This window comes from Balaenoptera physalus (genome assembly GCF_965194825.1).
Source record: "Balaenoptera physalus genome assembly, chromosome: 13".
NCBI lineage: Eukaryota > Metazoa > Chordata > Mammalia > Artiodactyla > Balaenopteridae > Balaenoptera > Balaenoptera physalus.
This window is the reverse complement of record NC_138892.1, coordinates 98,528,785-98,544,345: the sequence shown is the minus strand read 5'-3', so window position 1 is coordinate 98,544,345 and position 15,561 is coordinate 98,528,785. Positions and strand designations below refer to the sequence as shown.

Below are 15,561 nucleotides of genomic sequence, written 5' to 3'. Positions count from 1 at the left end.
TTAGGAAATGAAGCAATTTGAGTAACCACAAAAGTACTTGGTGCAGTACTTTGCACATGATAAACGTTCTAATGGAAGAAAAGATTGCAGCAGCAAAGAAGTGGAACGTACGAACAGATCCAGGCAGGCAAACGGAGACCAGCAGCCGGGGATCTAGGGAGGTCACTGGGGCCCACGGGGCTCTCTAGATTCCTCCAAACCTCAGAGGGTGTTTTTTGTGTCCAAACAGCCTTAGGCATATTTGTAAGGTTAAAATTGATCCCACTTAGTTTAAACTTTATCTGATTCTAACCTCGAATTTTGATTGAACACTATCTTGTAAGGTTCTTAGAACCCGGGATAAAATATAGGGCATAAAACAACTGGATGACAGCAGAAATATGAACATTCCAAGCTAAATGGAAAAAATAATTTTAAAAAATTTAGACACAGGAAAAAAATCAATAGCTTCTAGCATTTTCTAAGTACCAAAAAAATATCAAGATTGGTCATTCCCTCTGAACTGGAAAGGCAAGTTGGAAACCAGAGCCAAGGGAAGAGGCCAAGGCAGCATCTGACTTCTTCAGAGGGCAACCTTCTGGGAACTGCTTCTTTACCCATCAGGAAGGAAGGCGGGTAGAGACGTCCAGCCAGAGGAGATAAAGGGGTCTGAGGGAGCCAGGGAGGGATTGGAAGTGGGGAGCTAGACCTTTAGAGTTTGTTGGGCCACTCTGGTGAAAGAAGCTTGTCTTTATAATGCCTTTGGTGGTCAGGATTTTAGTGGGGCTTTAAACCACTCCTAGAGCAATTCATTAGAGTACAATCAAGAAAGATGTTCTGTAATTTTAGAAACCTGTTAAATAGCTAAGGTTATTCTAGGAACTGTCACGGAGGGGAAGGCAGCCACATTTATCGAATAATGCATTTCCCGCCCCCGAACCCCCCTGTGTTCAGTGCTCCTTTCGTGTATTAAATTCCCATGTAATTGAGGATCTAGTTCTGGATTGTATTCAGATCCGCTGATCTTTCTCTCCGTACTGTTTCATGCTGGGTTTTGTTCGTTTTTTCACACTGTCTTACTATTATAATTTCACAATACATTTTAATAACTGATGTGGCTAGACTAGGTACCCACCTACTCTAATTACTATTTTTTCCTAACTTCACTTTTTTTTTTTTTAACTTCAAACTGGCAGAAAAGTTGAAAAACTAATAAAAGGCATTCTCATAGTCCCTTCCCCTAGACTGACAGAAAGTGGCATTTTTCAGCCCTCAACCATCATTGCCTTTTTTTGAGTTCCTGGAGTATACAGAACCTGGCCCTGAACACAGAGACATGCTTGTAGCTTTCAAAGAAGGAAAGGCTGGTTGTCTACAGAGCTGTCAGAATAGCTCAGGGATCACGTTCCGTTATCCTCACTGCACTTAATACAATTTACAAATAAAAGCACATAACAAGGTGACATGCAGACTGAGCCTGCGAGGACAGAGCTTTCTCAGCGCTGTTGCAGCAGCGGACGGTCTGGACGTGGCAGAAAGGTGACCTCGCGCAGCGTGCAGAACTTCTCTGCCAGCCAGCACTCCATCCAGTTCCTTTCCTTCTTATAAAGACACTAGACAAAACATGGTATATTAACTTAGATTTGGGTCCAAAGTAGATAGACTGCTTATTCCTGGGTAGAAACAGAGAAGAACAATAGGCAAATCTGATGTGTTTTGAAATAATTCTAGTTAATTTAATATTTATGGTATGTGGTGGTTTCGCAACATTATCAACTTTGGCTAAGTCGAGTTATGTTTCCTGGAATTCCCTTCCCTGTTCCTTTTTGGTTAGGGTTGGCCACAGGAGAAATTTGCATGAGATTTGTCAGTGGAACTGAAGCAGCATCATGTGTATTTGATGAAAGTCGCTGTCAGTCAGGCCCTGTTGCACTTTCCGTGTGGGCAGCAGCTCCTCCGGCTCCACAGAACTCTGCCTTCAGCTTTTCCAGATCCTGGGCCAGGTATGAGGACTAACTTCTCCGTAGGTCTTCTGCAGCAGGGAGGATGAGGGCTGAGAGAAGGGAAGAGCCAACGTGGGTTCTGGTGGGAGACAGATGTGGTTCCAGCTTGTTGCTTGCAGGCTTCAGGTGTCTTGGCTCTCCGCCACTGCCCATCCATCCCCCACTGCACATCCAGCTGTTTTCCGGACCACCTGCCCAGCGACTCCTGGTGAAGAAGAAACAGCGCAACAGGGACTCTTATCAGCTCCTTTAATTAACTGCTTAAGGTGAGTCTCTTGAACAACCTCCTTATTCTACATCATTCCTGGTGGTTCTTCTCTGATTGAACCCTGACTGGTAACATTTTACTTTTCCCTCCTCAATAGTTTACTTTTTCCAATGGATTCTAGGAATCTGAGGGGTTTCCTGTTTCAAGAGACAGTAATGCTGGATCTCTGTTGGTTAATGACCAGTGACCTAGCTGGACGCTCCCGGATGTTTCAGGGATGGGGAGGCTGCCTGGGGTTGTCAAAGAGCCCTGGCTGGAAGTTTCCACCCCCTCTAGAGCACGAGGTGGTCTGGGTGGGGTCTCACGCCCCTTCCAGCTCTTAGATCCGAAGTCTGCGGTTCTGGTACATCACCCTCGAGAAACAGTGAGGAGCATCTTTGCCTGCTGTGTCTGAGCAGTGGCCCTAGGTCTTGGTAGTGACTTTAAATTCTGAGTTGCCAAGGGAGAGCTACTTTCCTTCTTTTTGTTAACTATGAATTAGACAGGTGTCAAGTGGCTCGCTTCCTTTAAGGACCTGTTCTGCTTGTCAGTCTATTCACCTCTAGTGATGAACCCCATCCAACAGGCCGCTATACTGCAGCCTCCTTGTTTCACTAGTTGAAGTGGAAGATCAGTAGAAAGGCCTTCACCCCTTGTATTATGTGCATATAAGTTTACAATAAATGAATTGTGGGGTTAAGAGCAAGTGATAGATTTCATGGGCAGCTTTATAATGATTTTATAGATTTCACATCTTTATTTCCCTCAAAGTTTTATCATTCTTAGTAACTTATGTTCTCTGCCAGAGTGAATATTCGATGAAATGAGTTTTTAAGGATTCCATATTCTAAGTGCACTCAAGAAATTGGTTTGGTTTGTTTGTCTTTGGTAAAGTATTCTCTAGCTTATTTCTTTGCTTTCTCCTCCGACATGTGAAAAAGGTACATTATAGGTATTATAAACATGCTGTTCCCAAGGCTACGTAAACTAATGGCCCTGGGGAACTACATGTGCCACTTACTCTTTTGGGTTGATTTGTAGAACTTATTTAGCTTTGGCATTTCCCCTAGCAAATCCCAAGGAAAACAAGGAATCTTCAGTAATGAGAGCTGTGAACAAACACGTATTAAAATCCTAGAGTAAGTGAAAATTTTGTCTTCCTGTTTTGTTTACACCTCAGCTAAACCCAGATATGTAGTGTTCAGTCGGAAATTACTTAACATGTTGATACTAAAGATTGAAGGGCAGCGTGGAGAGAAGGGAAATGTTTTCTTCTTGTGGAATTTTTAGGTGTATGTTTTTTTTTAATTGTGAGGGAAGTAATTTTGCTTTTCTTTCCCCTACCCTGACTTTCATTCCTTTGTTAAGAGCTACATAGTGCCTCAGCGATGTCATTGTTGTTTATTGGTTTATAATAAGTAACACTGAATTTCTTGCACACACACAAGGCATGTACCTTCCATTCAAATGTTGTGACTACAGAGGGAAAGGGTAACCAGATAACTTAATTATTCACATGCTTCAAACCATAACATTAAAACTTTTTTGGCGACTAAATCTAGTTGCTTATTAGTATGAGCAGTATCTCATGTGGTGAGCTGCGTGTGTGTGTGTGTCCATTGCTCTTAGGAATTTGTTCAGGGTCATCAGCGTCAACATAGGACATGATAGAATTTACTGACGATTAATTTTCTTCACCAATCAAGGCATATTCCTACTGCTACCTTTTCTATATAGTGAAGTATGATTTATGTTAAAAGCTTCTGTGAACCAAGTATTTTTAATTCAGTCTTTGAAACTGTCATACTTCCCCTGACCAGAGAACCCAGGCCACAGCTGAGCTAACCCTCTCCCAGTTATCCTGTTTGCCTATGACACCCTCCTACAAGGTAACATTCTGCATGTCCTATGGGAAAGCATTTCCAACTGACTCTGGTGTGTTAGCCAGAACCGAAGGAATGAAATTTGTTTTTACATAAACCCAGTTTGATATCTATATGCACATAAACTGCAACAATATGATTGACTTGTAAACATCTTCCAAGATGGTGGTGTAATTCTCCAGTTGATTTTGCAACATTGTAAAGATATAACCAAGTATAAGTTTGCTGTACAAGGATGAATGGGCCCCACAGAATGCAAGAAATACCTTGCTTCCCTCTTTCATTGATAGAGGCAGAAGAGTAACATTCAGAGAAAAGCACCTAGACCTAAATTTTGTTTACTAGACCTAAAACATATCTGCTTAGTGTCAGAAAGCGAAAACCACCAGACAGGAGTATCTAAGACAAAATGACGGTGAAGGTTCTGAGGATAACCAGGTCTTGTTCACTTGTCCCCGTTTCCCCTTAGCCTGAGCCCTGGTCTGATGATGTCAGACCCAAACTAGTCCTTTGACACCAGCCTGCTGCGGCTGGTGGTCCCCAAGAGGCCCTCAGATCTGTCTGCGTTTAAGTAGTAACTGGCTTGACTTTCGGGCCTTCCAACATCTACAGCTTCCCATCCAAAGCCTCTCACTGAGACACCTGCTCCCTCCTGCCACCTCCCATCTCGAGGCAGATTTATTCCATATGCCCTCTCCTCCTCTATCCCACGCCCGTCTCCTTTTTGTGGCAAGGTCCTAGTCACGACAGCTCTTCTGGTCTTCACTCACCCAGTCCAATCCTTCTTGTTTTTAAATTTCCTTACATCTAACTTCAACTCAGAAGCCTTTCACAACCAACTTAAATGATGTCACCTGTGATTCTTCTTACCGCCACTATCCCATCTGCTTGCACTGAAGGTAAATGCTTTATTCCTTTAATGCCTAATTCTTTACTAACAACCTGATGAGGCTGAGCTTCTAGTCTCATAAGTTATCATGCCCAGTGTCACTTATAAGCATTATGTGACACTGGGCATGATGTACATGGCAAGGATGGAGAACAGATCATTAAATAACTACTCTCCCTCAGTTTTTCCTATAAGGATTATAAAACCGTCCACATATTACATTAAAATGCACCACAAATGTTTACCTGGTCTTTTTTCTTCCTACCTTATACCTAGTCTGGTTTCAGTCAGTCACCAAACCTGAGGTCATCGGAGGTTTCTACACCACGGTGTGCGTCTGGCGTACACATTAAAGAATGAAGGCGATGGCCGTAGACCGTTAGCGCCTGAGCGTGTTCCCTGTGAATGATGGATCCCGTGACACAGCTGATGCCTCCGGCGGGAGGACAGCAGGCCAGGTCCCACCAAGGCCTCCTTCACCACTCGGACATGCTGTAGAGAGAGGTCCTTTCTCATATTTATGTATAAACAGGTACCAGTTTTGATTTTATTTCATCATATTAACATTCATGACACATCAGAATGAGAAATGCACAATTCAACCATTCAACAGCTTGCCTTACTACAAAAGAACACTATATTCATATTAAACATTTATACAGTCTTCCCACCTAACTTTACAAATGTCCTAAACCATTTTCCAGCATTTCTCACGTAGAAGTCTAGTTCTGTCGTATAAAATCACCATCTGTATCACCTGGTAGGCTCCAGGGCTCCCCCTCGGATTCCACGCGGCAAAGAGTCAGCCGCCGCCCTGCCCGGCCCTCAGCCTCCCGCGTGGCACGGGGGCTGGCCCGAGAGGCTGCCCCTTCGGCAGGGCAGTCTCCATTCCAAGGGCTGATTACTCGACGTTAGTGATCAAGGACCAAAGGGTGTAGCACAGGACCACATCGGTCACAGGAAGGAAGGGGACCGTGGCCAAGAGAAATCCCAAATGATGGAAGGCCAGTTCCGCCCAAAGATCGCATTAAAACCAAGTCCCACAACCCTTCTGAAACATACAGCATTGGAGCCGTTAATTTCATTTCTCAAACATGTTCCACAGTTGTGACCAGACTCTGGAAGCAGGGAGCTGTTACACGTTTGGTGCGTGTGTACATAACACATCAAAAATTACTGTGTGAAACCTTGATAATGTCTGATTACATCCAAAATTTACATGTATATAGAAAAGCTAAATCACTCTTAACAGAACTTCTCCAGTATGGTAACAACGCACTCCCTACACAGTTTACTCTCTTCATTTTATACCCATATCATAGCCCATTATTTGTGCATAACCAGTTATGTTCTATGAAGCTCATAATCGTCACAATCAAGTCAGTTTTGAATCATGTCATTCTATGCTGGTTTTAGCAGTCACCATGGGAAACATGAAGTCACATCCAACTCACAGGACTGTCCATTTCTCACACGTAGAAAAACCTGAGATATGAGTCAGCAACTAGCTACACTTACAGTAAAGAACAATGCTAACACCCACCCACCACCCTAAAAAAAAGCTGCTGACGTGAATTAAGGCTTCAAAACAGGACCAGACTGTCGCTGACGAAACTCAAGCCCGTAAGTTTAAAAGCAGGTAAGCACTGTCACTTGTGTACTTGTTCTAATCACCTCCTCTTTTCAGCTGCCAGGATTGATTCCATAGTGATTGCAGGTCACGGACTGAGACCACTTGGTCCCGCTCCACTCTGATATGTCCGTTCTAGTAAAAAATGCTGGGGTTAGTTTCTGAGAACAGCTTGGCTGTGTCTTTCCGCTCTGCTTGCAACGAAACAAACTTCAACCACCTTCTCCTCACCTTCCTACACTGTTTATCTCTGAACATTCGTTGCTTAACCAAAGCCTCTCTCAGCCCTATCAATCAGTATGAAAGTGTAATTATAGAAATACCACCTTGGTCGCATGCTAAGGGAAGAAACCACTGAGAAAATAACAGTTTCCTGCGTCTCCTCAGCAATTGTACCTTCACTAATCCTTCCGCGGTTTTCTGCCTCCTGGTAGTTTCCTATGAAATTCTGCCTTACCGTTCCATTTTCCCAAAATGCATCTGCGCGATGAACCCGAAATGGAAGCTGTCTAGCGCGGCTGAGGACGCGACGGTGCTGCTGCGCTGCTGCCGAATAAATTCACATCTGGCTTGAAACTGACCTTCATTGAAAGGGTTGACAGCCCCATCTCGAACAACTCTTTGATTTATAAAGAGGGAGGTAGACTTGTTTAGCCTCCCAGCCTTAGCTTAAATCGTGATGCTGCCAGATTCCTGGCTGTTCAGTTGATCCTAGATCGCTTCCTTCCTTTCTTCACAAAGCTGAGAAGAAAGAACAAATGAACGCCCTCCCTCCAGGCCCAACTGGAAATGTGTGCAGAGACCGTCTGCATTGGTCTGAAAGGGGTGACTAGCTACCTGCCTGTTCACAATGCCTAGAAAACGGGCCACCAAGCCTGGTAGTGGTGAAAGCCCCGACTTTCCGTCTGAGGTACTGGGGTTGCGCTATAGTAGATCTTGGCAAGGCCCCTAATGGTCGGTCAGCAGAACGATGCTCTCGCATCGCTCGGCTGTCAGGTGCGCGTGGGTGTGTGAATCAGCTTTGGATGTGGTCATTTCTCTTGGATCTACCATTAGGTTCTGTTCCTAATAGGTTCTCCCCGCCCGACCCACAGGCTGGCTCAGTCTCAGCGCTAAGGTGCACTATGGAAGGGACCGGACAGGACTAGTATTTGAGATCTCTTTTTGTAGCACGACAAGAAAATGGTGGGCGCTTCTGTCCTCTGACACCAAACAGAACTCGATTTAGTAAGAACGAGAGGATGTGCGGTCCACTGCATGGAATTGTTTCATGTGCCTGGGGGGAAAGCTAGCCTCTGCCCTTCCACTTGTGTTGAGAGAAATACTAGCTGCTCTCTCAAATGCAGATGTTAGAACGACGGTGTTCCATGTTTTGCTTTTACACCATAGCTCCATTTTCCAAAAATATATATGTATGTACATATATATATTTCAGATTTACAGGGAATATTTTTTTGTGAACAAGGAAAAAAACTGTCCATAGAAGTCACAAGTGTCTTTCTTCTCAGGAGACCTCGATGATTTCCATGCTGCCTGAAAAGCTCGACTGGCTGCCCACCTTCCCCAGTTCCTCCCGCGACCGGTTTTCGGACATGATGCTCTCGCCAAACTCCATCTGGCAGCTTCTGCGTTTGAACTGCTTCTCGAAGGGACTCTCCTCGTGCCAGCTGCGCCGGGAGTCGGCCCTGTCGCTGGGCTTCTGCCGCCGGCGCACGGAGTGGCCCGGCTCGCCGCCGCAGGCGGGCAGCTGGCCGCAGCTGAAGGCCGGGGGGCCGGCGTGGCCTCCGTAGACGGCCGAGGCTGAGTAGAAGTGAGTGGGCTCAGGGGCGAAATACCAGCTCTTGGCCAAGGAGGGGGCGGAGGGCTGGGGGGCCAGGATGTCCGAGTGCCAGCCCTCGAGGCCCAGCCCGGCGGCGGCGGCGGAGGGGGCCAGGTGCTGCTGGCTGGCCGAGAGGCCGAAGAGGAAGCGGGGCTGGCAGTGGTCCTCCACGCTCCCGCTGCGGGGCAGGGGCGACAGGAGCGGCCTCCCCGCGCGGGGCCGCGCGCCCTGGCCCTCGGGGGCCCTAGGAGGCTGGGGCCCCCGGGGGGGGCCGGCCTCCTCCCGCTCCGGGCTGGCCTCCGGCGTCTGCTCCGACACCTCCCGCACCGGGGAGAACTGGCACGGCTTGCCGGCGCCCTCCAGGGCGGAGGAGGGCTTGTAGGGCTCCGGGGCCGCCTCCGGGGAGGAGAGACCGCGCAGGGGCGCGGCCGCGCCGGCCGACGGCGACACCGCCTTGATGTCCAGGGAGAAGGAGCGCTTGAGGCGGCCGCTGTCCTCCCGCCGGTCCGCGGGCAGGTGGAGCCCGTTGAGCGCCTGGACCAGGGGGCCGTCGTCGGGCGGCGAGGGCTGGGCGGCGGGGGGCGCAGGCCGGGGCCCCGCCGCCTCCGGGGGAGCGGCGGCGGGGCGGGCGCGGGGCGGCCCGAGGGGCGGCTGGCCTCCCTGCCCGCCCTCCGCGGGGACGGCGACGGGGACGGGAACGGGCTCGCTTGGCTTCTCCAGGTGCAGCAGCTTCAGTTTGCTCTTGGGACCCGCCGCTCCGGTCTGGCTCTGAATCCTCTTCTCGTAGTCCAGCAGCTGGCCCAGAAAATTGAAGTTCGGAGATATAGTAGGTCTTTTTTCTTTCACAAATCTATGAAAAGAGGAAAAAACCAAAAAGGCTTGAATCTGACGACTACCTGTTATCGTTAAGAATGTTATTAAGCTACAGCAAGTGAAGAGCTGAGACGGAATCATCAGAGAGACCCTCCCAAGACCTTTGTCAGGTGGCTGGTTTAAAACTTCGGGCAGAGGGTCAAGGAGGAGAGGAGGGCCTCTGCATCGGGGAGCTTTACAGCCCGAGCCTGGAGGTGCTAGGAAGCAGGGGGCCAGGCCCCTAAAGTTCTAGGTTGAGCCTCCTTATTTTCAAGGACCCAAGGCTTCCAGTGCAACTGGTAAGAGATGATTCTTGCCTCACTGCCTGGGATGACGCCGCTCCCCCCCCACCCCGACCGGCGCTGCCACCAGAAGTACAGCTTAACAGCAGTGGGTCACCTTCAGCCTCCCAACATCAAAGGCCCCACAGCCACTTCAAGACGTTGCACATTTTTAATTAACGATCAAAAGAGAGAGTATCAGATGGCCAGGGCATCGAAGCACACACTTCCGAGTTCCTTCCCTTTGGATTCAGTGTGACAGAATAACCAGCTACACAGGGGTCTCTGCTAAGCACTATGCTAATGCACTAAAGAGAGTATTCTCTCATGCAACTCTCAAAACTACCCTCTGTCAGGTGGGTGTAATTACCCCCATCACAGAGATACAGAGAGTCCTTAGGTGACTTACCCCAAATCACACAGCTACCAAAGGATGGTGCTGGGATTCAAAACCAGGTCTAGGGACCTCCCTGGTGGCGCAGTGGTTAAGACTCCGCGCTCCCAACGCAGGGGACCCGGGTTCAGTCCCTGGTCAGGGAACTAGATCCCACACGCATGCCGCAACTAAGGAGCCGGCAAGCCGCAACTAAGGAGCCGGCAAGCCTCAACTAAGGAGGCCACCTGCGCAGCTAAGACCCAGCGCAACCAAGTCAATATATATTAAAAAAGGAAAAAAACCAGGTCTGATGTCGGGGTTCATTTCTGTAACCACCTTGTTTAAAAAAGAGTCATCAAGGGATCAAAACTAGTAATAAACAGCTTTTATGTTTCATTGTAGAAACAGAGACTCTTTAGAAATAGTAGATATATTCTTTAGTGGCCCCTGACCCTTAAGACACTTCTCAGAAGATGCAGGAGCGCAACTACACTGAAAATTTGTATTTGAATCAGGAGGAAAGAGAAAAATCCAAAATAAACTCCTTGGAAATCAGTCACCTAAAGCAAATTAATGAAGCCAGAAATAATTGCCTCAACTGTGACAAGTTTAAATACAGGATCCTCGTGATGAGACCTCGTAACAGGATATAAGGGTGGCTTCCCTGCTGGTTTCTACTGGGTGCAGGAGGACCTTAGGGAGAAGCCAGAGTGGAGGACGAGGAGTGATGCGGACACAGGGAGGACCGCCTCCTCAGTTCCTTCCTCAAGTGAGAAGCTGTTCAGGTAGCTCATTTCTTTTTTCCAGATTTTCCAATTTTAGAAGAAAGTCCAATTGTTACAGCAGGCCTGGCTCCACGTGCCTATATTTATTGATCCTTTATCACACGCAAACTAACCGCCTCTATCCAACAAGATACACAGAGGACTCCGATTCACGCGTCCCTGAACACAACCCCAGTCCTTGGTGCTGCTGTCGCTGGCTGCCTTCTGCCTGGAGAAAGGGGGGTGGAGGCAGCCCACTCCAAATTCTACACTTCAAAATCTGGGCAACTCTATGCACAGCCACATGCAAATCAGGTTAGAGCACACCCTCACTCCACACACAAACATAAACTCAAAATGGCTTAGAGACTTAAGTATAAGACATGACACCATAAAACTCCTAGAAGAGAACATAGGCAAAACATTCTCTAACATAAATTGTACCAGTGTTTTCTTAGGTCAGTCTCCCAAGGCAATAGAAATAAAAGCAAAAATGAACAAATGGGACCTAATCAAACTTACAAGCTTTTGCACAGCAAAGGAAACCATAAATAAAAAGACAACCTATGGACTGGGAGAAAATATTTGCAAATGATGATGTGACTAAAAAGGGCTTAATTTCCAAAATATACAAATAGCTCGTACAATTCAATAACAAAAAAAAAAACCCAATCAAAAAATGGGCAGAAGACCTAAATAGACATTTCACCAAAGGAGACATACAGATGGCCAATAGGCACATGAAAGAGATGCTCATCATCGCTAATTATTAGAGAAATGCAAATCAAAACTACAATGAGGTATCACCTCACACAGGTCAGAATGACCATCATTAAGTCTACAAATAATACGTGTTGGAGAGGGTGTGGAGAAAAGGGTACCCTCCTACACTGTTGGTGGGAATGTAAATTGGTGCAGCCACTATGGAGAACAGTATGGAGGTTCCTCAAGAAAACTAAAACTAGAGTTGCCATATGATCCAGCAGTCCCACTCCTGGGCATATCCCCAGACAAAACCATAATTTGAAAAGATACATGCACCCCTATGTTCACAGCAGCACTATTCACAATAGCCAAGACATGGAAACAACCTAAATGTCCATCAACAGATGAAAGGATATAGAAGATGTGGCATACACACACACATACACACATACATACAATGGAATGTTAACCATAAAAAAGAATGAAACAATGCCATTTGCATCAACATGGATGGACCTAGAGATTATCCTACTAACTGAAGTTAAGTCGGAAAGAGAAAGACAAATACCATATGATATCACTTATATGTGGAATCTAAAATATGACACAAGTGAACATATCTATGAAACAGAAATAGACTCACAGACATACAGAACTGACTTGTGGTTGCTGAGGGGGTGTGGGAGAGGGAAGGATTGGGAGTCTGGGATTAGCAGATGCAAACTATTACATATAGGATGGATAAACAACAAGGTCCTATTGTATAGCCCAGGGAGCAATATTCAACATCCTGTGATAAACCACATGGAAAAGAATATGAAAAGAATATATGTATGTATAAATGAATCACTTTGCTGTATAGCAGAACTTAACACAACACCGTAAATCAACTATGTACTTCAATAAAATTTTTTTAAAAATTTAAGCAACTCTAGATTGCAGGAAATTCTACTCAACGAATGGAGTTTGACAATTATTTGGTTTTATACTTGCATATATTGGGATTTTTCCACAGTGAAAGAGACACAAAATCTGAAGCACGGTAGGAATTCTATAATGAGTATTCTCCTGGAGCGTTTCTTTCTCATGTGTAAATTAGAACAAATGATATTTCCCCAACTAGGCAAAGATATAAACTCAAGTAACAGGATGGAGATCTCTGTATTTGCTCTTCCTTAAACTTAAAAAGTAGCTGAGGATGAACTTGATACATGTGAGGGCAGAATTAGTGCTAAATGATAAAAATGCATTTTTCTCCAGTCTTTGAAACACCATTTAAAAATCCAGTCACCTGTAAAGAGTGTAACTAAAATCATCATGATCTGCTTTAACGTGGTCACCACCACCCTCTCCCCACCCCCTCCACGTCTTCTCATGCTTCAGGTCAAAGGAGAAGCCAGTCTCGCAGGGCATGTTCCTGTCCTCACCTGTAAGCTTCATCCAAGGACATATCCATCCTCTTCATGATGTAGGCGATGGCGATGGTGGCAGAGCGAGAGATCCCTGCCAAGCAGTGCACTAGGACACATCCATTGGAGGCTTTTGCTTTCTCTGTATGAGTCAAATTCAGAAAGGGTCATTAATGACAACTTTGTTCAGCAGCGAAATCTTATTTCCATTTACTCACACAATGTCTTTCATCTGGCAACTCGAAGTAAAGCCCATCTATGTACCTATTTTTCCTTTCAATATTCTTTTAAGGAGGTAGGGGAAGATGATTTCCCCATGATTTACATATAGAACAATGAAGGTCCACATGTGTTAATAAACAATGTGTCCCTAACTCAGTTTGCCTCTTATTCAGTACTTTTCACCATGTATTTTTTACATTATTTTAATAACTTTCCCTGAGTACAAATCACACATTGTGATCATGTGATTCTACTTGTTTAGTGTAGAAAACTTCAGAAATACAGAATAGTATAAAGAAAATAACATCAAAAATCCTAAGATTTAGCTAATATTTTGTTTACCTATGTTGTCTGATAGTTAAGTTTTTTTCGAATTACGTAAGAGAGACATTTTTTTCCAGTTTTGAGATATAATTGACATATAACATTGTACTTTTAGGTGTATGACATAATGATTTGATATATATGAGCAATTAAATTAAAAAATTTTTTTTCATTTTAAACATATGCGACACACATTAACTGTGTAAAAAGCAGGGAGGTGGGGACGGGGAGAGACTTAATCACAGTGATACCACATCACGACGCAAAGAGACACCAAGTCAAGCAATTTGTAAAATGCCAACTCATAGAATCCACCTTCCTATAATTTCCCTATTTTTCTCTGGGAGACTTTTCTGTGTGTCATAAAGTGGCTCACTTAACTTTACTTGCTGAATTTAAGAAGAAGCCATGTGTGTACCATGAATCAGTTTCAGTAGGTCACCTTAATGAGGACCAAGGGAACTCTGACCTCTTCCTTGATATCCAAGAGATACTGTCTGACTGCATCATGCTAATTCCCCGTAACATGGTAGAAGGACTCGTGGACACTGTTAGAACCAAGAACCAAGGAAATTCGATCGCACGGTACTGCCATCTCTCACTGTAGGTGAGCTTTAAAAGCTTTCTCGTGGACATGGATGAAGTTATCCCACAGCCTGGAAGCAACTACCATTTTAGCCAGTACAGTGACTACCTTATATCTGAACAATTACGTATGTGCTTACCCTTTACCTGCACGCTGCTGCCATGAGCTAAATTCTTCCCTTTTCATCCTTGTTTTCATTGATAACTACCAAAAGTTTACCAAACCTTGTGTTAAAGTTCTTGTAATTAACAAGGTATCCAGGGAATCTGCTCTGGCAGCTGAATGATACAGTATACAATACAATAACACTTCGATCTCACCACCTCTGTTATACATATAACAAATTCCCAACATATAGGACTTATTGTTTGTTATGTACAAAACACCATAGAGCTTTAAGGTACTACATGAACAATCAAGCAGCTTCCCTTTAGACAGGGAAATCAAACACAATAAAACAATAACAAACGAACACAAAACAACATTGAAACAAAGAAAAAAGGACACGCTATACAACCTAACAGTATATAAACACATGTACGTAAAGTCCAAGCCTTCCTGGGCTACACAGCTCTCTTCCTCCTCGCAACTATTCAGTATTTAGCCTATACTACTGTTAGTATTTCCTCTTTCACCTTGGCTGCTAAGAAGCCCAAAGCTAAGGTGTTCACTCAATTTCAAGAGATAACTGTAATTCAGATTTTACTGTGCCTTTCCTAGTCCCATATTACCTGGTTCTTGCCCTTCTGTCCCACTTTAATGGGTACGTGTGTGCATGTGTGTTATCTTTTGAGCCCGACCTCTTACTGTAAGCTGCTTCAAATTCTTATTGGAAGGAGGCTGGCTTTAAATATTTTTTTAATGTTGACAGTACTCTCTCATCATTTTTAATAATTATCGCGAAACTAGACTAGGAGGACCAAGAAGGGTCTTGCTTCTAACACTCCCCCAAAGGGTTTAACACTGAGCACACAGTGTGAACCCAGTAAATACTGGCTGGCTGACCGATACATATTTTAAAAGGTAATCTTTATAAAAAATTCGAAAAAGGCTGGAAGGAAATAAAGCAATGATAACAGATGTGTTAGGATGTTGAGGTTACAGGTTTCTTTTTCAAATGTTCCGCGTGGTACTTCTACTGTTTTTACAATTACAACTGCTTTGATGATATATTTTAAAAATCAAACTAAAAAGTGATTATACTGAAGTGGGGTTCATTAGAACACATTTCTTGGCAGAACTGAGTGCTAAACTGAGTCTCTTAAGGCAAAGGAGGTAATACCTGTCGACCTGGCGGACAGGAGAAGGGAAACATTAGAGAAAGACCCACGGTGGGGCTGGACAACCCCTCAGAAAACAGCCTTGGCTGGTGCACGCTGGGCGGGAAGTGACCGGAGAGGAGGGGTCAGAGGTGGGAAGCAGGTGTTGGAGAGTCTGGGAATGTTGGGCTAAGGACTCGAGGCACTTAAGGAGCCTCTGCAGGTTCCTGAATAGGGGGCAACAAGAGGGCACTGACGGGGAAAACTGGAAATAAAAAGCAGGTTGCCACTACAACAATCCAGGAATTAAACAAGATGTATCTATTTTTTCAA

At 45.1% G+C, this 15,561-nt stretch overlaps 1 protein-coding gene across 11 annotated transcripts in view; it reads right to left on the bottom strand.

Moving 5' to 3' along the window:
- The window catches only part of DUSP16 (dual specificity phosphatase 16), a 133,631-nt gene that overhangs the window by 43,688 nt on the left and 74,382 nt on the right, over positions 1 to 15,561 (bottom strand). For 10 of the 11 annotated variants that reach the window (XM_082420213.1, XM_082420211.1, XM_082420207.1 and 7 more), the window contains 2 exons: positions 12,856 to 12,979; positions 8,015 to 9,300 (listed from right to left, as the gene is read on the bottom strand). In XM_082420213.1, the coding sequence (XP_082276339.1) occupies positions 8,136 to 9,300; positions 12,856 to 12,979 (1,289 nt within the window). In that variant the 3' untranslated portion in view covers positions 8,015 to 8,135. Of the gene's footprint in view, positions 1 to 5,266; positions 9,301 to 12,855; positions 12,980 to 15,561 lie in introns of those variants that run through there. The other variant, XR_014252418.1, reaches the window with a different exon arrangement.